Source organism: Osmerus mordax, chromosome 2 (genome assembly GCF_038355195.1).
Source record: "Osmerus mordax isolate fOsmMor3 chromosome 2, fOsmMor3.pri, whole genome shotgun sequence".
In the NCBI taxonomy this organism is placed as follows: Eukaryota; Metazoa; Chordata; class Actinopteri; order Osmeriformes; family Osmeridae; genus Osmerus; species Osmerus mordax.
This window is the reverse complement of record NC_090051.1, coordinates 22,524,295-22,548,701: the sequence shown is the minus strand read 5'-3', so window position 1 is coordinate 22,548,701 and position 24,407 is coordinate 22,524,295. Positions and strand designations below refer to the sequence as shown.

At 43.4% G+C, this 24,407-nt stretch overlaps 1 protein-coding gene across 1 annotated transcript in view; it reads right to left on the bottom strand.

Annotated features, from left to right (window-relative positions):
• Positions 1 to 23,989, bottom strand: part of LOC136967671 (nck-associated protein 5-like) — a 41,661-nt gene extending 17,672 nt beyond the window's left edge. The window contains exons 1-6 of the mRNA XM_067261557.1: positions 23,929 to 23,989; positions 13,625 to 13,715; positions 10,775 to 10,936; positions 5,505 to 5,573; positions 3,527 to 3,565; positions 2,984 to 3,103 (exon numbers count right to left, since the gene is read on the bottom strand). Of these exons, the coding sequence (XP_067117658.1) occupies positions 2,984 to 3,103; positions 3,527 to 3,565; positions 5,505 to 5,573; positions 10,775 to 10,936; positions 13,625 to 13,714 (480 nt within the window). The 5' untranslated portion in view covers position 13,715; positions 23,929 to 23,989. The remainder of the gene's footprint in view (positions 1 to 2,983; positions 3,104 to 3,526; positions 3,566 to 5,504; positions 5,574 to 10,774; positions 10,937 to 13,624; positions 13,716 to 23,928) is intronic.
• Positions 23,990 to 24,407: the final 418 nt, after the last annotated feature.

The following is a 24,407-nucleotide window of genomic DNA, read 5'->3' as shown; positions in this document are numbered from 1 at the left end:
CTTAATGGAGTCCAGGACATGGAGTCTGAGAAGCAGTCTCCAGCAGTTATGCACTCCGAGCAGGCTCGTCTTGATAAACACCTTCTCCACTAGGTCTCAGGCTGCAATACCCCGTTCATTATCCAGGCACGGCCAGGAGCATTTGGTATTGAAGTGAGGCTCGAGCAGAAGAGTCATCATGGCAGCCATATGAGCAGGTGCGTTTTGGATGAAACATATTGTATATGTGTTTGTTAGAGACTTTTGATATGAGGGACTTTTGATTTGTGGGACACTCTTTGGGAAAGGAGACATGATTGATGACTTGAATAAAGAAGGATTCTGTTTGTGTCACCTTTTTTTCCTGCCTCTTTCTCTTTTTGCTTTTAAGTTTTCAATCGACTTCAAACTGTTTTATTGTGCCTTCAAACTGGGTCTCAAACCAGCTAGCCCTGACCACACGTTTATTGCAAACAAAAGTGGAACACTCCCTGATGGCCTCAGAAACGATACATTTATTGTTATCTACGTAAAAATCTCCTGACATTATTCACATTAATATTTCAAATTGAAACCCCAAAAGTGCCCATCCCAGTTATATTAAATAGCTCTTACACCTAACACACAACTCAAGCTAGTCTTGATATACCCAGAGAAGGAGGCTTGCCAGTCACTCTGCGAGAGACCCGCGTCTCTCCCACGTCTCTCCAGGAAGTGTATCTAGGGCACGACGCTGAGCGATATCTGCCACATCATCATGTTCGGCTCCTGTCACATCTCCATATCTGTCTGCTGTGTTGAATCAAAACAGCTCCAGGCTAAATAATATGCTAACGTCTCAGTCGGCTACAGTGACTCGCACGTCCCTCCTCAGCCTTCCGGGAGGTTCTTACAGCTGAAGCACTACTGTGTTGCTAACTGAGGTGGCAAGACATAGTGACACATAATTTATTTTTGCCTAACTGGCAGAAAAGTATAACAACAACAATAAAGATCTTCAAAAAGTCATCTTCTTTTATGGATAGAATAAACTCTCTCAAAGACAACGAACAACTGTGCCAGACCAGCACCCACCAACAGGACAGAAGTGAGAATACACCATTTCATGTAAAAAAATTATAATATATATATCAAACGTTAGATTTTGACTTAGCTTTGTGTCATTAAAGATAGCAATTATTGATCATTAAGTAATGACAACACTAATCCAAATGGTGCATTGCACTAATGTTCTGGACGACACTCGGTTCTTCTCCAGTGCTTGACACGCTAATGCGCCTTCATTTCCAATGCTACCAGCATCACTTTGGCTTATCACAAACACACACGATGCCAAGAAGGGCATCTCTGGATTTAATTGCTTAGGAGCCTGAAATCTCGCTTGAGGTTGCAGTCTTTTCATTTGGCAGATAAATACTTTATGGCCAGCATCCTCTGCATAACTACACTGTAATTATATCCATTCATTGTTATCCAGACTCACATGTTCAAGCCCAAACAGAGGCCCGTGTGCTGAGTAACATGGTGATTGTACAAAACACCAAAGGCCTTTTTCAGTCAAATGGGAAACCATGAAGACTGGCATAGTGATCATGTATGATTGAAGAGGGATAGTGAATTTATTCTTCCTCAGGATAAAACAAACACTAAGAGAATAGAAACATAATACTCTATTCTCTAACCTTTGTGACTTTCTACTACTTTCCTCTTACTATGGTAACAGAAGAATCGGTTTGTCAGTTCCATTATAACTTCAAATCCCTGCAGATGCTGATCTTTCACAGTAATAACCACAGATGCTCCCTCAGCTAGTCTCTGGACTTGACCTTTACAGAAAAGGTTGGCCATGAGGGAAAAACCTGCCAAGCCCACCGTAGCCTTAATGAACTAGTGGGGGATTCATGCATCGCGAACGTTTGTAAAAAATAATTTTTAAGATGTGTTATACTCTCGTAATGTCATTCAATAACTCTACTGTATGTACCCTCAATATCCCTACACATTTTTTGATAGTTGGGGCTGACTACTAGTAATCTAATATTAAACGTGTGTGTGGATGAGCATTTTTTGTTTTTGGTGGAAAGACAAAAGCTTTGCTCTTGGATAATAACTCCTCAATCAAACGATGAGGATTAATAAATGCTGCTGGGTTTGGCGGCTCCGCTAGTCAGGGACATAAAATATACATAAATATAAAATATATAAAATGATCTTCCTAGTGCACTTTAAAAAGAAATCACAATCTACCCATGGATTAGTTTTGACAGTCTCTGAGAACCATGGAAGGGGACTGACAGTGTACGAACTTTATGGCATTGACTGTTGGATATGGGGCCATAAGAAATGACAAATGAGATAATTAGCAGACTATTAGTCGCTATGTTAATTCATAATATTTTTCTCAAAGTAAATTTGCATTAAAAGCAGTCATATCACGATTAGTCTGATAGCTAAATGCCATTTTCGCCCTCATAAAGCACAATAAAGAATAGTCTCCTACTGTATGCCTTATAGACTTCATTCAATTATGTAATTAGTCTTAACTAATTACCTGTTAACATTAAACTCAAGCCATTAAGCCTACCTGGAGACAGGTGACAGGTCTGCTGTTCTGGGCTAGTCTACCTGGAGACAGGTGACAGGTCTGCTGTTCTGGGCTAGCCTACCTGGAGACAGGTGACAGGTCTGGGCTAGCCTACCTGGAGACAGGTGACAGGTCTGGGCTAGCCTACCTGGAGACAGGTGACAGGTCTGGGCTAGCCTACCTGGAGACAGGTGACAGGTCTGGGCTAGCCTACCTGGAGACAGGTGACAGGTCCTGGCTAGTCTACCTGGAGACAGGTGACAGGTCTGCTGTTCTGGGCTAGCCTACCTGGAGACAGGTGACAGGTCTGGGCTAGCCTACCTGGAGACAGGTGACAGGTCTGGGCTAGCCTACCTGGAGACAGGTGACAGGTCCTGGCTAGTCTACCTGGAGACAGGTGACAGGTCTGTGTCAGCCTACCTGTGCGACAGGACTGGAGGACGTTTTGAGGCGCTGCTGGAAGAGCACGTTGAGTATTCGGTTCTGCTGCTCCAGGTCAAACACCCGCGTCCGCAGCTTCACACACTCCTCCCTCAGGTCCTGCCAGCCAACAGCAAACACACGCAATTACAAACTCAACATCATATCCGTCACTAAATAAAATAACAGCCTTCTACTGGCCAGGAGATAATAAACGGGCCTTATGCAGGAAGACAGATCACAGCTCCAATCAACGGCCTTTCATAAAAACATATTCTTCCTAAAAGCATAATGTATTGTGTGCAGATGGATGATTGGCATTTTTAACCATCAAACACATGGTCAGCATTTCAATATTCATAAAAAAAGAGTGGCGTTTGGTGATTGCAGATGGGTCCTCACAGACATGATCATCTCATAGCTTCTTCTCACATGATGAGGACACGGCTATTTATCATTCTGACAGCAGGTCATCACATCACTGATGGCCTCTTTCAGACATGATTGTATCAGCTAATGATGCTTCAATCAAACAACACAAACCTTTTGAGTCAGGAGTGCTTGGACCACCTGATTAGCCACCTTGGGAGGAGGGAGGGAGGGAGAGGAATAAAAAAGGAAAACAGAGAGTCGGATGAGAGACAATGATAAAAAGATAGAGAACGAGAGAGACAAGATGAGACAGAGTGAGAGAGAGAGAGAGAGAGAGAGAGAGAGAGAGAGAGAGGGAGAGAGAGAGAGGGGGGGGGGGGTGAGAAAGAGAAAGAGAGAGGGAGAGAGATTAACACAGAGAACACTTGTCAGGCCAGAAGTCAATACAGTATATTGTATTTCCATGCTTACTTGTTACAGTTTACAGAAGAAAGCAAAGTTAGATAGCAATAATCCTACTTGAGGTGGTAGAGCAAAATATCAGGATTGTAATATAGTGATATATATATATGGCGCTGCTATATTATGGGTCAATTATAATTATACTGTATTCATTTAGAAGTTCCTTTTATCCAAAGCAACATACAGGGGGAAATTTGAACCTGTGTCCTCTTAATTTGCTGTCAAATGCTGTAACCACTGAGCTACGCCAATGCATAGCTACAGCATGGTTTGGCTGAGGGTAAATTCAGGCTGACGAACTTGAGGAATCACATCCCTACTAATCTGCTTGGAGGGGTTTCAGCTGAACCAGCCAAGAGTTACATCACACAGTCTACAGGTCCCCAGAATCACATGGTTTAACTGTAATGACTGCAACCGACTTTGATCAACTGATCTGATGTTCTTAACCCTTGTGCTGCCTTCAGGTCACATGACCCAAAGGTTCATAACGAACCATCGTTGTGTTTACCCAATTTTACCCAATACAAAAACAAATAAAGACAATTTTCTTTTAACCTTTGCAATGTGGGGGGTCTGAGACAGACCAACGGTTAAAAGAAAATGCTTCACTTTGTTTTTGTATGAGCTAAATTTGTCGCAATACGACGGTGGGTCACAATGACTGATGGGTCAGAATGACCCGAAGATAACACAAGGGTTAAGTACTGGGTGTACTGTCTGGAATTAAAGTCTGTAGTAGGCCGGACACAACGCTGCACTTGGGCAAGAGCAGCTCAGAATGACTTGTTCTTCATCTTGTCCCTCAAGTGTGTGTGGTGAGCTAAGGCTTTCATCCATCTCACAATGCGTGGCTGGCTGTTGATGAGAACGAGAGGAGAGAGAGGCACTTGAGAGAATTGAGATTGAGCCTTGGATATGGAAATGTGTGTGCGAGACAGGCTATTGTAAGTGACTGACAGTCTGAACAACTCATCTCCATTTTGTTGATTCATCTTCCTTGTAACTTTCTTGTCACAAAGATGTGAAGACTCGCCGGAGATTACACAAGTCATGACAAAGTGCATGTTGAGAGTTCAGCGAAACAAAATAAATGTAAAACCCATGCTCAAACTACGTCTCAAAGCCAGCCAGGAGGATTAATTTGACGTCGTTTGCTTAAAATGTTGAGCCTTCTACCTGAACACTTCAGATTCGAGAAGGCAGTTATCTCCATGGTAACAGCCTCATTATGGAAGCATTCTCAGTTAGAGGATAGAGGACATTCTGTTCACAGCAGAATGGAGAGACTGTTGTGAGAGAGGACAGAAAATAGTTCATTCAACTCACACTCTCCACACTTACCATTGGCACCAGGACCACTGTTATTGCTAAAGACCTGGTGACAATCCAAGGATTAATAATCTGGATTTGATGGGACCGCTTTAATTAGTCCTATCTCTTCTATCTCTTAGGCTACACCTAAAATGTCTGCTTTGAGTTCCTGAACCCAGGAGTGTGTGAGCTTGTGTGTCAGACTGCTATCTGAAACCTGACAACTCTGACGGAGCAAGATCCACGATGAGCTTGGTGACAAGCTGTCAGTCACTCACGACAAGGCGACCAACTGGCATGTAGGTGTGTGTGCTTTTCTGTGAGCGAGCAAGAGAGGAGAGAAAAAAGGAAGAAAATAAATCATCTCACTCACTTCATCCAGACAGCGTTCATACTGCTTCCTCTGGTTGTCGTTCTCCATGGACAGGGCCGAGTTTTCTTCCTGTCAGGGCAAAACACCAACAGCTAAACCACGTGTAATTACCGCACAAAGAGCAGAAGTTATTCATCCGTGTGTGACTGCAGAGGATGAGCTTCTTGCCCACACGAGCAGACACAGGACTCCCTTCTGGAGCACTTCTCATGGTGCTCATGTTGACAACAGCACCATGAGATTCTGATTCTCCCATACTGGTTTAAACCTGATCTCATTACCGCTGTCTGGGGATGCGTTACATGAAGGAACTAACATCCTTCAGTGCTGAGAAACATGTCCCAGACTTGAACTGCTGTGGAAATAGCTGCTAGCAGTTGATTTACGTATAAGTTAATATGAAAATCAAGGGTTTTGTTGGCAAATGACAGGTCGTCTCTTGTCTCTCTGTATCTCTTAGGTAATTACATACCAGACCATGAATTGAGTTAATGATAATCAATAAACTGCGACAGCTTCAGAGATTAATGTGACATATAGCTTCAAGTTCAGTGGTGCATGACATGCTTCCTAAAACACGGATTCCAAGTGTTATACAGTTTAAATTTGTGACTTCCAACACAGTTTAGAAACCACCAAAGGTTAGTCCCTATTTCATTGGATCAGTTTCAAGGTGTCTTACCCTCACTATATGCATCACTATTTTCTCAGTGTCTATTGCCTGAGTACAGTACACGGATCACAATAAAAATCTAACATGTCCAAATAATTTCTTAAAGAGCCTCGTGGCCATTCTGGTGTTGGTTGTTTAGCAGCACGGTATTCCAGGTGGAATTCAATTTCCAATCCAGACTGTACCAATCCAGACTGTGCCAATCCAGACTGTACCAATCCAGACTGTGCCAATCCAGACTGTGCCAATCCAGACTGTGCCAATCCAGACTGTACCAATCCAAACTGTACCAATCCAGACTGTACCAATCCAAACTGTACCAATCCAGACTGTACCAATCCAGACTGTACTAATCCAGACTGTGCCAATCCAGACTGTGCCAATCAGGACTGTACCAATCCAGACTGTATCAATCCAGACTGTACCAATCCAGACTGTACCAATCCAGACTGTATCAATCCAGACTGTACCAATCCAGACTGTACCAATCCAGACTGTACTAATCCAGAATGTACTAATCCAGACTGTACTAATCCAGACTGTGCCAATCCAGACTGTGCCAACCCAGACTGTACCAATCCAGACTGTGCCAATCCAGACTGTACCAATCGAGAACTGATCCACTCCTGGAACACTGAGGGGACTTCCCATCCAGATGATTGATTAGGTTAATCTATCAAAGGTCATCCAACACAAATACTAGCCAGAAGACTCAGAACTAATGATGATGAGTACATTTTTGCCAAAACATCTTAAGGGAGGGTAGAAAAGGGTTTCACGAGGAGAGGGAGGGAGCAGTGAGAATGTAGAGCGGCAGAGTTCAGGAGAGGAAGGGAGCAGTGAGAATGTAGAGCGGCAGAGTTCAGGAGAGGAAGGGAGCAGTGAGAATGTAGAGCGGCAGAGTTCAGGAGAGGAAGGGAGCAGTGAGAATGTAGAGCGGCAGAGTTCAGGAGAGGAAGGGAGCAGTGAGAATGTAGAGCGGCAGAGTTCAGAAGAGGAAGGGAGCAGTGAGAATGTAGAGCGGCAGAGTTCAGGAGAGGAAGGGAGCAGTGAGAATGTAGAGCGGCAGTGTTCAGGAGAGGAAGGGAGCAGTGAGAATGTAAAGCGGCAGAGTTCATGACAGACTTCATCTACTTGGGGTGTGAGTGGACAGCACAGCTCAGCTGGAGTTGAAAGCTTACAGAAACACTAAGAGAAAAGGGGTGTTCAAAACCGATACAGGATGTGTTCAATAAAGTACATCTAAGTCCTGCAGACAAAAAGGAGGTCCATCTGAATAACAAATGGGTGGCATATACAGAAATAGGACTGAGTATTACTGTACTGTGCTTACGTACTGTTTGTGTCACACTTTGAGCCGTGCAGCGTTTTGCCACAGCAACATTGCCTGGTACACCAGTAGCTGAGCCAGATTTTAGGCCAGAGATGACCCTTAATTAGTCCATTAGTGCATTAGTCCATTCATACAGCAGTCTGTTAAAACATGGTCCTACAGTATGTTTTGTGCTTCCATCAAAATATTAAATAAACAACACCGCAACTGTTATTGATATAATATAGAAACATTTTCGAAAATCCTTGAGTCAAAGTAACCTGCAATACACTGTAGGTATGTTACCTATAAGAGGTCTTCTATACACTGTGACTTCACTTCAGTGCAAAATACCTTTTCTCAAGACTTGTCATGATACTCCAGACAAGATTCTCAGAGCGCTTTGAATGATTTTGAGGAGGAAGTCCACAGGACCCTAACAGTTTAAAAGGCCAGGAGTCACCCTGAAGGCATACCGCCTTTAAGACTAGCCATTTTAAAGGTCAGGGAAATCAAAGTTACGAGCCTGAACTTTAAGCAATCAGGCCTTATAAAAGATGGCCTAGGTGGGCCTTCATCCACTATCGATGTGATATTACTTCACCTTTACAAATGAGGAGTATTGATTTACAAGCGAAACACTTTTGCCAGTTTGTCAGCACCACCTTCCTTTTCCCAGATCGCCCCTGTTTTCCAGATGGTTTGATTGACAAGCAGAGCGCACGGCATCAACCTGAGTCTCGGTCTCACTTGCCTGACTCCCCAGCAAATGAGAAACAAATGGCTTTTCAGTTGAGGAGGTTTAGAGAATCAGATGAGCGTCTCCCCCAGACATTGGGCACAGTGTGTCGTGGGGGTCTGTTTATTTATTCTCCCCCTTTCATTTGCTGCTCTCCAAGCAAATTGTTCATGGAGGATTACCAGGAAGAACTCTGAGCTTCATGACCGGAAAAACTTGTTGATTAAACCAAAATGGAAATGTCATAAGGTTCTCTGGTTTCGGATTGGAAAGTTTAATCACAAGTGTAATTTAAAGAAATGGCAGTCATCATATATAAATGGTCGGCACTGGGATATACAAAACACTTAAATACGTGAATATCCATTCAGCACGGGATCTACAGTGGCAGACAACGTAATCAATTAATTTAATTGCAGCGGTTCATCTAATAGCGTTATCGCTAACGAGGATGTATATGGTTGTCCATGCGTGCCACCTTAAATACAATCCCACTCCATATGGGGCACTCAGCTGTCGCTTCGACAATTAAATGAAAAGAAAACATGATCTCACTAAGCCTGATAATAACATGCAAATCGATATCATTCATTACCTCGGAGTATCTCACATCATCTTATCTGGAGGGCGGTTGGTGGGTCAGCCCATATTTCCTGGACAGTCCTGCATGTTGTCCAGATAGAGTTAAACTAGAGAGTTAAACAGTCTGTTCCATTTGAATTTTTACTTTGTTTTGACTTTCCAGCCAGGTTGTTTATTAAAGACGGCTCAAGAATGGCTTAATAAAACTAAAATAATGAAATCCATGAGTCAGAACTTAAAATGTAAAACTGATTTAGGCTCTCTTTGTGGATGACTAGTTCTCAGGTATGTAATTAAGGCAAGGTAATGATCTGATCAATAAAGCCATCTCAGTTGACAGATGGTAACTCATTTAGATTCCTGCACGCAAGGTGTACGTTTGGAATAAATTCACTGGAACACTGATCCAAAATGTTGACTACCCTGTCATCATTTTAATCATCACCCACACTAAAGTGCTTAATGAGAAGTCAAACTCCATTAACTCTTTGTTGTCCCTATCTGCCTTCAGTTTTGTTAAATACTGTAAATACAGTATCAGACATTCATAAAACTGTCTGGAAATGGTCACCGTTCGAATGTGTTCATCACACGTTTCTGGTGGGAGACTGAACACACTAGCTGTCCACATTGGAAACTATATTGATAACTGGATTAATTACTATATTGATTACTGGATTCATTACTATATTGATTACTGGATTAATTACTATATTGATTAATGGATGGAGCTATATCCAGCGACTGACTGAGGGTTATTTGTCCGTTTCTGACGGGCTTTTCTCTGTTGTTTTCAACTTAACTTGAGACACCAAACCTAGTACAACCCTAAAGCTTTGGAAACCACTGCCTCTGAAACCTCTGCCTCTGAAACCTCTGCCTCTGAAACCTCTGCCTCTGAAACCACTGCCTCTGAAACCTCTGCCTCTGAAACCTCTGCCTCTGAAACCTCTGCCTCTGAAACCACTGCCTCTGAAACCTGTGCGCCGCGAAGCGGTTTTCTCTTTTCTATCATTTCACTGTGTGGGGAATTGGCAAATTGGCGCCCCCTTCAGGCAGCTGCAGGCACCCCTGCTTGCTGAGAAGGTGCCGTGCACAGAAGCTGTGTGAAAAAAGGGGGGAGGGGGGGTCCACTGCATAGTGCAATACTCTAAATTAGTGGGCTAAAGTCAGTTGCACCTCGACTTTCTCCAAATAACGCACATTTCATTCATAATATTATAAATATAGGCCTAAAGTTCCTGCACATTTTTGTTTTTTTTTATTGTGTGAAATGGCTATTAAAAATATGTAACACAACGATTGTCGTCACCAAGGTGAATTGGTTTAGTCTTGACTTCTGGTCGTGAGTGACAGTGTTGGGGGGATGGGAAATCTGTTGACTGTTGAGTGCCAAAGAAGATGGACAGGAAAAGGTCAAGTAAGCCATCAGGTGCCCAATTTCGAAAAAAAAGAAAAGAAGAAGAGGAGAAACGAGAAAAATATAAAGGTATGCAAATATGTCTCTGTATGATTATTACGGTATCCATGTCATGAATGAAGGGCTAATGTTAATTGGTGGGTATAGGCTAACTCTTATGTTTGTTAGCCTTTTTGCTATGATGCTTGCTATGCAACAACAATATTTCGGTTTTAACTCAACAAACACGAGATAACATTTCACCATAATAGTGTGCTTTGCAACAAAACTGTTACAAGTTCAGTTATTATTTATTTTCATTATTTAGGTTAGGCCCTGTAATTAGCCAACGGAATTTTCAAATCTGTAGGTAGTTTCAAAGACGAACATTTGCTATTTGCTACAACTATATTTCGTAACTAAAAGTGTTCCTCCCTAAAAGTTATATTAATATAGCATGTAATACCAGACATTTAGCGTGTAAGGGCGTCTAGCCCTGGGTGTAATTCAATGTAGAACCGCCACTGGCTGGGAGCGTGAGGCAGGACGTGTGAGGCAGACTGACCTCCAGGGCTCTGAGTCGCTCCAGGAGGGGGCTGTGGTCGTCCGCCTCGTCCTTGGGTCTGCTGCCGGCCCCGGGGGGCCTGAGGCGGCCGGGGGCCGAGGGGGCCAGGGGCGGACCCTCCAGACTGTCCTGTTGCTTCCACATCTCCTCCAGGAGCTTGTCCTGCAGCAAAGCGGGGTCAAAGGTCACCAGCTGCACACTCCTGGACCAAGTGACCGGTCCAGAATAATGAGATTCTCTGCGGTGTGTGTGTGAGGCTGCTCACTGCACCAGATGAGCGTGTTCTGGTTATGTGATTATGAGATTTGTACGACACAGATTTGAATGGTTCCACCGTAAATCAATTGATTCCAACACCCCTAAAAATATTCAATATCGGATTTGACGATATCCAATCTTGTCATCTGGAACTGAGTTCAAAATAAATGGTAATGACAGAATACAGATTACCACTAAAGTGTGTTAAGTAGATCCCAAACCGTTTTGAGAGCTGATGCTATAAATGCAGATCACATCAATGCTTCAGACAGCATGCGGTTTGGCAGACATCAGACACCACCTTGACTTGTTTATCCAAACATTGTAACGAGGGCATTTTCATCAAGATACAATCAAGATTAACTTGGACGTTAACCTGCTCGCTTTTGAATAACTTCACGTAGAATATAACAATTATAAACACATTTAAACAAGATGTCTTGCCCTATAAACCAAAGCAACCGGTTGTAACACTAATTAAACATGACAAACAGAAACCACAGAAACTTCAAACCCTCATTTAAAACCAAAAAACTATCAGCCACACAAATAGACCACAATGATAAATTAAATCAATTACCCACTATTTAGAAACCTTCTGGTTCTGCACTGTTTTTTAGACCTTGCCTTGCTATACACCCATTTAGTCGTAAACAAGTATTCATTACTTTCTCATAGTATAATTCAATTTCGGATGTTACAAAACATCCAGCATTTACAAGCCTCTTACGCAGCTAGACCCATGAGATTGTTTGAACTTTGCATAAAATCCCTACTAATTAAAAGCACATTGTTAATAATGAGGCCTATTTGCATTTGTTATAAGGTTCATTAGCTTTTACATTGAGCACTTTGCCCACACAGGGCAAGGCATTAACTGCACTTCATAAGTCCTGAGCATGAGTGTGTATGTGTGTGGCCCGTGTGTGATTGTGCGTGGTTGTGTGGCCCGTGTGTGAGTGTGCGTGTGTGTGGGGGCGCGTGTGTGTGGGGGCGCGTGTGTGTGCGCTTGTGCGGGCACGCGTTTGTGTGTTTGCATGTTTAAGTGAAGAAGACAGACAGACACGGAGACAGAGGGAGAGAGAGATAGAGGGAGAGAGAGCGAGACAGAGGGAGGGAGGGAGGGTATTATTGAGTGAGTAAGTCATTGGTGGAAATGGGGGCACAGATAGATCAATGTGCAGCTGCTTTTCTAACAACCCAACAACCTCTCAGCAGAAACAACGGGAAACAGGCAGGGAAACTGGCTTCCCTTATGAGGAAATACTGAACAATAATTGAACAACAAAACGATTCCAACCAGTAAACACTGGTAACCACCTTCTAACAGGAGCTCCACCTGGGCTCTATACTGGCCGGCCTAAAAGCTCTCAAAGACAACGCTGCCACACTGCAGTTATCGCTAATTGAAGTAGTTGTTTTTCAGATGTTTTTGACCAGCGGCACAGTCTCATAACAGCCTGCACACACAGAACTGTTGAAAATGTTGCACTTAAAACAGGAAGCGTTTTTTGGTTCCACTGTACTGCCATTGTATATAACTGTAGTTGAGATGTTCTTTTGAACTATGCCTGGTAGTTGAGATGTTATCTTTGCACTTGTGTGCATCTTAATAATTTCTATCTTTTTACCTCATAATAATGACTCACCATGCATGGGGATATGTTTACTATCAATGCTAAGTTTTCATCTTATTTTGATCTTTTACTGGCGGTAATTGGTTTCCATAAACTTGCTTGCAGGCTCAACCAAAACATCTTGACTGAATTTCCCAGACGTTCTTTCATGTACTGTAGTCCTGAATTGAACAACAAGATCAACTGGAAATCTATGATTGCAAATTTACCCATCAAAATATTTAGTAGTGTAGGAAAGGTCTTAGTCCATGTCTAACAAGCTGTATGATGGATACAGACTGAAACTAAAGGCAGTGATAGATACAGGCAGTGATAGATACAGGCAGTGATGGATACAGGCAGTGAAAGATACAGGCAGTGATGGATACAGGCAGTGATGGATACAGGCAGTGATGGGTTTAGGCAGTGATGGGTTTAGGCAGTGATGGGTTTAGGCAGTGATGGATACAGGCAGTGAAAGATACAGGCAGTGATGGGTTTAGGCAGTGATGGGTTTAGGCAGTGATGGGTTTAGGCAGTGATGGATACAGGCAGTGATAGGTACAGGCAGTGATAGGTACAGGCAGTGATGGGTTTAGGCAGTGATGGATACAGGCAGTGATAGGTACAGGCAGTGATAGGTACAGGCAGTGATAGCTACAGGCAGTGATAGCTACAGGCAGTGATAGCTACAGGCAGTGATGGATACAGGCAGTGAAAGATACAGGCAGTGATGGATACAGGCAGTGATAGGTACAGGCAGTGATAGCTACAGGCAGTGATAGGTACAGGCAGTGATAGCTACAGGCAGTGATAGCTACAGGCAGTGATAGCTACAGGCAGTGATAGCTACAGGCAGTGATAGCTACAGGCAGTGATAGCTACAGGCAGTGATAGCTACAGGCAGTGATAGCTACAGACTGATAGATGATACAGGCCCGTAGACAGGGGGTTTCAGGTAGTTTGAATGAGGTACCTTGTAGGCCTTCATGAGGTCCAGCGGGTCCACCACCGCCCCCTCCAGGGGGTCCTGGTTCTGCAGCAGGATTCTCACAGTCTCCTCCATGCTGCACATGACAGGACAGGTCAATACATACTGCCTTTCACAACCTTAGAAAAGTTAGTTATTAACAATACATTGTGTCCTAATAGGAATTATAATTTTAAGTGAACCTGTTATATCTACAGTTGTCTTTCTATCGAATTCTCATTCGAATTGTCATTATGTTGTAGTTTTTTTTCCGAATACAGCACTTCAATCAGGAACACTTGTCGCTCAGAAATAAAATATTTTAAGATTGGATCTAAGATACACAAACGAGGCATTATCGCACACAACCATCACAGATCCTGGCTGATGATCCTTTCTAAACAAGTCAGTCCTTAGGAAGAATCAGTTTACAGAATCACGAATGAAAGCAAAAGTCTAACCCTTTGTCCTTTGCTTGTCCATTATTTCCCACATTTTGATTGTATTCCTGTCAGTAACCTTTCCAAACAGCAGTCATGCCAGCTGACATTTGTGCTCATAGCCCTCATTTAACGGACGCATCCATGTTGGCTGTTTGGTAATCGTCTTCGCTTTGAGCGATGCATGCTTGAGAAACACTGACCGTGGTCCTCATTATGCCAGACCCAGTGACATTTTGCCGGGCCGTTTCCAAATCAGATTTCCTCTGCCCGACGCATGAGGCAGGGCCATTAGCACAAGCCAGTTGACTGTGACCACGCCATCGGCATTCTGAGGGAACTATTGGCAATGACCCGAAAACAGACTCAGCAAATGAACAGGACGCTTGGTCAGGGTCTCACACGCTTGGTTCAAAAATTTATAAAAAGGATTGTTTTCACTACTTTAATAAATAAATAAACAAAAAAACTACATAGGGATTGTACACATTTGTCAAACTTAATGTTACCTTTCACTTTCTGCAAGAACTATGAATATCACATCCCATTATAGCATACCAACAACCTCTCATTCAGTATCACCGCACTTTAATCAGTTTAGACGCGTTCCGTTCGAAACGCATGCATAACAACACGATGATGAACAAAATTATCATCTAATCAAGTGTTGATTCTCTTTCTCCCACACAAAAATCAACAACTCACCCCATGCTTTTTTTCCATCCAAAATCTGAGCAGTCATTCCCCTTAAACAAGGCTACTAACATTGTGCACATTCTCCGCAGGTCCATCGCGTGGAGTCGGTCATTCCGTGTGTTTAAGTGGGCATCGGGGGGGAAGTGTGTCTGGCGATCTCTATGTAGGCCACAGAGAAATAATGTGAGCCTGAATGCTCCCGGGATCGAACAAGGGACATGTTCCACGCTCCGGCCAGCTATTCCCTAACAAGGAGGGCCCTGTCTCTGGGGCGATCCCATCCCATGACTCTGGACTTGGGGGATAAAGGTTGGGAGAGCAGACCTCGTCCCTCTGGTCTCTCTCTCTCTCTCTCTGAGTACCGCCACATTCCAGGCTTCGAGCTGCGTTGACTGTCTCTGCTCTTAATTGGTTAATCAGTAATAGCACTTGGCTCAGTGTGGCAGCGTGGATGGAATTTTGAGTTTTAGCATAAAGATGCTATTGTTCCCTTTAAATGCTTTTAATGATTATACAGGGGCATTTAACTTACCACACACTGAGACGTAGATTATTAGAGCTGTTGGCCCGCAGGCTGAGGATATATAACAGCTCCTCTGTGTACCGCAACAATGTACATGCTTTCCTCTGGGAAAGAGAAAACTTGCACACAAAAAATAAATATGAACAAAAAAACACAAATATCTCAAACTGATATTGTAATTTGTTGCTTTTTCTGAAGCGTCTTTTGGCTATCATGTTGTTTAGAAACAGGCCTGCTCATTCCTGTGGGAAACCAGTTCCTATTGGACTGGGAGAACTGCTGATGCCGGATGTGATGGGAGCATTATGCTTTACTATGCTTTTCAAAACATGGAACAAAAAACGATTTTAGGTTCACTATTACTTTTCCAACAGCTTCAACATTCAGACGGGAAAAAAAGATCGAGACATCATCGTTCTCTCCTAAAGGCAGGTCACCCAAACCATGGATGACCTCTGACCTCTTATTTTTACCAATATCACAAACCAGGTCTGATGACTCAGCAGTCCTAGCATGAGCACTTCTGCCGAACTCTGTCATCTGCCGGTTGATCTTTCCCATCGGTCCGTAGAGACATCACAAGATGTCATACATGCATGGCCTGTGTAGATTATCATTATGCAGCTTTTCTATAACGTCTCCATAAGAGGAACAAAACCGTCACACTCCAGCGAAATAACCAAGACGAATCAAATTAAATTAAATTAATTTGTATAGCCCTTTTTACACGCAAGCATGTCACAGAGGGCTTCACATACGCCCATAGAAGAACTGCCCCTCAACCAACCTAAACCCTCACGAGACGAGATAATTAATCTCTCAAGACGTGTCCTGTGAGGTCAAAATTTCAACTCAAATGGAGACACAACTTAACTGAAAATAAGGACCACCCCTCACAGTCCTCCACTGAGCACCCCAGAGACTACTTCATGCTTTAGTGCTGTTGATATGCTGCTTTTCTGCCCCTATTAAAAGTCAAAAGGAAGCAAGTGGAACGATGGTGTTCCATTTAAATTGACACAGCGAGTTGCATGCACACACAGAGAACAAGCACATATGTTGCCTCTGGAAGGGATTTTAGGTATGTAGGACTTTACTACGTTCCTCAAGGATTAAACACTACCACAGTCAATGGCTAGTCACTTAGAGTGTGTGTGTGTGTGTGCGTGTGTGTGGGTGTATGCTTGTATGTGTGTATGTCTGCATGTGTGTGCCTGTCTGTCAGTGTAAACACCCACGCTTGGATGCTACTCTTGTGTGTGTGTGTGTGTGTGTGAGTGTGTCTCCACCTTTGCTTCACTGGAGCCAGAGACGAAGGCGCCACATCACCAGAGGGTTTCCTCTCTCTGCCACAGGCCACGCTTCTCCCTCCTGCCCTGCTCTCAGAGTGCCAGGACGTGAAAGGATGGCCTAGTTTTACCCACAGCCTGACCCCTTCCCCCGCTTCAGCGGCCGAGCCTAACTAGCCCAGCTAATCCCAGCCAGAGAGCACCTCCAAGCCTCTCGCTCCACAAACCTGCCCCAGCCTCTCCTGGGCTTTCATTACTGTGCTGCAACAGCTTGCTAATGCATCGAGGTGTGTCTCCACGCAAAGACTCCAGACAAGTGTTGCAGCGCTCATTCCCGAGTAAAGCTCAGCCACAGCCAATAGGAGGAGGCATGGGGCACCTCCTTCTAATGGGGGCTGTGGTGGAGTATTCTGTGGCAGGCATTACTGTGGTTAATAATAAGTAGCCTTGTCTAAATCTCCTCATGGTCACAGAGAAAACGTCCTGGTGGTTAATTGTATGGGATTCAAGAACAGAAATGTTGTTCAGCATGTAAAGCAACAAATGTCTTCTGTCGTCCATTGCAAAGGATAAAGGGTGAATGTGGTACATGTCCTGTCTGTTTGACATAGTGCAGTATGTCAGGGGAGTCAGGTGGCTGAGCGGTTAGGGAATCGGGCTAGTAATCTGAAGGTTGCCAGTTCGATTCCTGGCCGTGAAAATGACGTTGTGTCCTTGGGCAAGGCAAATCACCCTGCTTGCCTCTCACTTCCCACAGTCTTCATTAATCTGGAATAGACGAGACGCGGGTAGAAAAGGATTCTAGTCTTAAATAAAGTTAACTTACAAAGGAGAAGGAGAATGGAGATATTCAACTTCTGTTTGATTCAAATGACACACGAGTGCTGGGGAGCCCGTGTCAGAGTGTGACAGGAAGAACAGAAGTGACAGAAATGACAATCACAGCGCCGTTTCTTAATTAGAATGTTCTGGAGCAGGTATCTCTAAAGCACAGACTCTCCTCCTCTGTTCACAGCTTCTGAGTTTCACTTTCTGTTTGACAACCGACATATGGCCCCAAGCTCATAAAAACACAACATCAAATCACTTTACATAATATTCAGTTTTTGTCTTTGTTTTATGTCAGTGGGAGAGCTACCCTATTCTATAAAATCCCCAAACTAAAGTAGTTATGTATTAAGATTTTCAGACACAAATCTCTATTAACACACACACACACACATATCACAACAACTTAGCATCCAGTAAATGTTTGACACACATCAACATATGTAGCATTTAGCATGTTCGAAGCACCACTGGCACGTCTTTGACATATCCAAAACAAATAATTATTTGTAACAAATAATTTTAGAGTATGTTGAAGACTGTTGAAGTGTGTTCTTGAAAAACGACAGGCTATCTCCTAAACATCTGAGAGATAAGTCAGCCACCATTGACCAAACACTCGAGAGCTAACACTCTCATCCTCAACATATGTAGGGAGAAATAACGAGGAGAGCGCTTCCTAATTCCTTTTGGTTTGTTCAGCCGGATCTCTCAAAACGCCCTGTTTAATATCTCCAGCACCGCAGGGCAGAGTTGACTCACAGACACAAATCATTTGGGCCTAATCTCACACCTCGCTGAGCACATGCAGATGGGATCGCTGTCTGAGATGAGTGGCTATCACGGGTCTCGCAGCTGCCAGAGAATAATCACCCTCCTCGGTCGCCCTTATCTCCTGGAGAGGGTGATCAATACCAGCTAAATACTGTGGGGTTCAGGGCTTCTTTTCTGAAGAAGTTCAGAAGGAAGTATTCACTCGCAGTCAGATCCATATCCACATACTATATTTCTATCCATTCTTCTCTTTATTCTTCTCTCTCCCTCTCTCCCTCTCTCCCTCTCTCCCTCTCTCTCTCTCCCTCTCTCTCTCTCTCTCTCTCTATATATATATATATATATATATATAGTATGTATGTAGAGAATCTACCGTGTTTGTATTACACATGATATGCTAATGTACCTTTTAGATGATTACTGTATTGTACAAACATACAGTACAGCTAACTTATGTATGGTTATGGTACCAAGGCTGGACTGTAACAGCAAAAGCCAAGTAGTTAATGTCTGCGGTGTTGTGTCTGGATTTCAAATGACCGTGTTGTCATATGAGAGTGAAGGTTGCCTAGACTAAGTGAGAGCTAATCATGAAAAGATAATCATAGCACCTGCTTTGCACACATTTGCGCAACAGTGTACACATAAACAGAGCCGAGTTCACACTCATTACTCCATCTGAAAAGTCACCGAACATATGGTGTGGTAGTTAGCATGCTGTGAGTTGCCTTCGCACTAAGCAGGTTGTTGTGAGTAGGAGGGGGTGTTGCAGTCCCCCCCCCCCCCCCCCCCCCTGGTCCGCCAATGGTGTTGAAGTGTTGTTTGGTGGGTACCTGGAGAAGTTGTGCTGCAGTGACACCATCTGCCAATGACCCTACTGAGGCACCGCGCTCCCTTCTCTCCACGCCCAGATGTTACTGCTCTCCTGCTGGGCTTCACCACTCGCTCTCCCAGGCTGCTGGAACAGCGGATAAACATCACATTTCTGTCGAGAATCATAATCCTGGTAAATTAATGCAACAATGCATCTGTCTACTGTTAGCATCTGAGGACACATGCATGCACACACACACACACTCACACACACACTCACACACACACACTCACTCTCACATAGTGCTGGGGTTGGGGCTGGGGCTGAGGTGGAGACTCATGTTTGACAGGTTTGGCCTGTCTAACTTCCATGTCATGACATTTGGTGAAATGCCTCGGGGGGCAATCAGCAGGTTTCTGTCCGTATTTGTGGCCTGGAATCAGAGTTGTACAAGTGAGATGAGTCTGGTTGTGTTGCCTCCTTGCCTGTGGCCTGAGCTACAGCTCAAGGCTCGTCCTCGGGGGTTCATGCATCGGAGGATAAGTACTAGCTATGGTCTGAGGCAAGGCTCCTACATACAGGGATTGTCACTTGTTAACAAAAGTCTGTCAAACCGTAAATTAATTTTAAGCCAATTATCCGGCACCATTCTCAAACCCCGTCAATGTTTATATCCACTGGTCTGATCTTCATATTATCTTCATTGACAAGAGGTGAAGCCATGTGTTTATCATTTTAAATGTGGAAAGGTTCTTTAGCCAAAAATTGAGATCAGACTTAATTTAATCAGATTTAGATACATTTTCCTTACGTGCTTATTGGAAAGCTATTCACTAGCACTTGACCAAGCAACTGTACCTAACAAAAACTTCCCTTCAACGCAGAATCTTATCATTACCAGCTGGATGAAGGGATTGAATGCAGGGATTGGATGCAAAGGCCAAAAGTTTCTGGTAAACTAGTCTTTTCAAGTTTATTTCATTTGATCACTGAAAGGGAGTTTTCATTCCAGATTGAATGCTTGAAACTTTTAATTAACCTCTTTGAATACCTTGAAAGTTGTGATTTGTGTCTGGTTTCACCAGTGAATGGAGCCTTTAAATATATTTTCGTCAGCTCCTCTTGACTATTCCAAAGAACACTAAACTATGTCAACACAACATTCAAAGCTAAATAAACACTAAATGGTTCACACAAAAACATTTCTTGGCAAATAGAATCTTAGCATTGTGGTCTTGAATGATTTCGGTAGAATACAAAAGTATTCAGAGATTTAACACATGCAGGTTCTGCTCTCTAGAGAGTTGCATCTATATCCACATCGTCATAATATACAGGATCTCTGCTTAGAGATGGACAGAACACAGGGAAGGTTATGGTCTGGACAGAACTAGAAGCTTTCATTCACGCTTTCCAGTTAGCCTGTTGACAAAACAAGTGAGTCATATTGTGATTCTGTGTTACTCACAATGTCAGTTCTGTGTGCTAGTGGTCATGAAGCCATAAACAAGGATGTTCCGGGAAAATCCAGTCTAAACACTCGACACCAGGGATGAATTCATGAAAAAACATATATAAGGGTTTTCAAATAAGGGTTTTCAAACATAATGGGGCAGTGTGCAATTGTACTGCCTCTGCAGCAGTTCATAATACAATTCTTACATTATGAGATGGGTATCACATTGTTTGTGATATGTGTAACATATGTAATTATACAGCTACAAGGCTACCTGTAACAATGTCTTATTAGCAAATATACGTCACTGGAATCACACTGTAATTACATGCGCTGTATGTCATGTTTACTCCGTAAAACAGTTGTGCTTTAGTCCTTCAGCTCAGTAACTACAGTAGCCTACAGCAGGCTGCAAGGTAAGGTTGTTGTCATTCTGCTGGTGAGTGTGCAAGGCTGAAAAGTGTCTGCCGTTAATGCTCATAGTAATAATTGAGCATGTCATCAATCTTACCATGGATCATAAACCTCTCAGAGGTAAATCTTACCATCTTGGGCAGATTAGGGCTCTCAAAGATGTGTCTACCTAACTAGCATACTCCTGCAGAACACATGCCAATTACACATTGTATGTATTTGTTTATGTATTGAAGAGCCATGTCAAATATGCTGGAACACCCTAGATATGAGTGAGAACGGTGACTGCTGGATCTTCCCTGAGGAACTACCCCCATCTAGTGGCAGGCTTGTGCTACTGATAACAAATCCATCACTATTAAGTCAAAAGGTTGTGTGGCGTTTGACTGGGTCAATAACTGTGTCTGATAGCAGCCCCAGTGCTTGAATGATTTGGTAATAAACGATGTTGTATGATTATCGGCCTACAGATCAATCCCTCACCAACATCATCACAGCTATATCCACAAACACACGTACACAATCACTAATTTACAATCACTCCCAGCCAATAGACTACAAATAAAGCATTCTCTACATTCTCCTACCACTACCTCTACTACTGACACCATCGTACTCAAACGTAATCATGTTCTGGCGTCTCCTTGCCCGTTAGGAACACATTGTCATATTAGGCAGTGTAACCTAGGTTGTGACTCACATGTCCTGCAGGTGGCGCTCTGAGCATAGGAGCGTGGATCTTCAGCGCTTTCAAACGTGATGGGGCTTAATTATTATGCATGGGTTGTATTATGCAGCACACAGCAAATCCAAGTAGTTTATTAATCATTGTCTAATCATCCTCTATATCATGGATACGTTATCATAGCTATGACTTGTGAATGCTTGGGTTACAGGGAATATATGGTTTGAAACACAGGTAGACTGAGAAATGTGCAACGTTCGCATGCGAGAGGTGAAACGATAGGCTACTGTATATCTAGCAGGAAACAGAAAGACTATAAATATTATTTATTCTGGGCTTAAACGAACCATCATGAAGAGAGACATCACAAACACAGTCTGATCATCCTGTAGATACATGAGGTTCCTGTTAAAAGCTTAAGTTCCTGCAAGTTAATTTGACCTCACAGAAGAAGAAGAGAGGATTTGTAATCAATTTGTGGGTTTGCTGAATTTAGTGTGAATCGCTGCGATTCAGCACAAGTGACCTAAATAGGGCTGTCACACCATCACGTTACAGGGCTGTGATTTGGTCCGTGCTTAATTAAACGACCAAGCCAGACTGTTCATTCTCCTAGAACATGATACAAGTCAATGGTAATACAAAGCCATTTCAAATGACAAATCAACATCAGATGACCCATGATCTATCAGCTAAACACAGGACGTCTGAATTACAATCACAGAAGCTTCAATTTCATATTTATACAAAAATAGAATGTAATAGAAATTGCCTTCTTACATTTCATTTATAAGGTTGACAAACAGGACACACAGGGATGAGAGTAAAACTATCTTTACTGCACAAGCCCTACAGGAGCGTTTTGTGTTTGTCGGTAGAAAGACGTTGCATGGTAAAGTAAACAGTGATTAAACGTCTTCCTTTTGGGTGGGGGGCAAATTGGTATAATTAGGGAAGCTCTGCTTCTGGCCGTGTTGATGGAATGAATGAGGACAAGGCCTTGGACAGCCCCCACGGGCCTGGATACATACTTCTCCAGCAAATCATATCCTGTCACCACAAATAGCCAGATAATTGAAACTTTAAAAGTCTTGTTTGGAAAATGGCCAAAGCAGTTTGATTTCAAAGCTGAGACCTTTATTGGCACTCTACTCCCTAATGGAATTTGTGTCAAGTAATGCATATTGTAACATTCATAGCACGTTAACTTTGGCATACACTGTCCATCAGGAGTCAGGACTGCCTGCCTGAGTCACACACTGTCATCAGGGGATGTTGAAACTGTCAGTTCTAACCACTGCCACTGCATGTGACGGCATTCTGTAAACCATCCTGGGTAAATCTATTAAGTCATATCCTTAACAGCAACACCCTCACGTTCTCCTCATGTGATCGTATTCACACCAAAACAAACGACCTCTCTGACTCTGTAGTCCTCTGGCCTGCCAGTTCCATGTGTTTGCACCTCTACAGAGGTCTCTGCTATGGAGATGTAGCTAGCCATGCTGCTACCATGCTTTCTGTATTCTGACTGGATGAGGAAGCTTCACCAGGCAAATGGAGATGTGGAGGAGCAGGTGCACAAGGTACAAAACACAGTTTGAGTCAGGAAGAGAGAGAGGTGTGAAGAGGAGGGGAAGAGGAAGCGGAGGGGAGGGGAGGAGGAGAGGAAGAGGAGAGGAGGGGAGGGGAGGAGGAGAGGAAGAGGAGGGGAGAGGAGGAGAGGAAGAGGAGGGGAGGGGAGGAGGAGAGGAAGATGAGAGGAGGGGAGAGGAGGCAAGAGGATGAGAGGAGAGGAGAGGAGAAGAGAGGAAGAGGAGGGGAGGAGGAGAGGAAGAGGAGAGGATGGGAGAGGAGGCGAGAGGATGAGAGGATGAGAGGAAGAGGAGAGGAGAGGAGAGGAGAGGAGAGGAGAGGAGGGGAGAGGAGATGAGAGGAGAGCCAGACAAAAGTAAAACTGAGAACTGGCACCAAGCTTATTACATCCTCACTTACATAACTTGCCGTCACACATCATGAACTCTTATACTGCTAGCTACATAATGAGTCCATCAATTCACTGTTAACCTTAACAGCATAGATCCACTGTTAACCTTAACAGCATAGATCCACTGTTAACCTAAACAGCTTCTATATTCCTTTGTGCCCAGCCAAGTTTGAAAGTCATCAATGTTGTCTGAAATGTTGCTTGTCATGCTTGACAATTCTTATGCCATCAGTTACGCAAACTAAATGTGATATCCATGTATCATCTCAGGCACAACATGCATACTACATGAATAGAATGAAAAGAGGATAATTGCTATATTACAGTATATCAATACAGGTAATTACACACACACACAGTGTTCAGAGTGTTGAACTAGTCAAGCAGTCATCATGTGATCTCACCTTCGTCAGCGCACCTAGGAGACTGACAGATGCCAGTAGAGTTGACGCATGGATGAAGTGCTCTTTAACTCAGAACTTTCCTCAGATCTTGACACACACAGACTTCTCCTCTGCGGGACTGAAACCTGAAGCCATCGCTGTCAGAAGTGTACCCAGTCTAAGGACTGCTGTCACAGGCCCACTAGGGGTCGGGAGCCAGGAGAAGGCATGGTTTGGTCTTCAGCAGCGGTAGAGTATCCACTTCCAGATCTGGAGAATTCCCTTGGGAGTCAGAATTAATTCATCCATTAATCCAGAATTAATCCATGGGGTTTGTAATGATACATCCACAAATAACTAGAGATATTTCCAGTCCCTATAACATCCAAGCCTGTGTGCACCATCCCCACCACCAACTGGAGTGAGTCTGTCTCTGTCTCTCTCTCTTTATCTTTCTCTCTCTCCCTCTCTCTCTCTCTCCACTGTAACACAGTAATTCA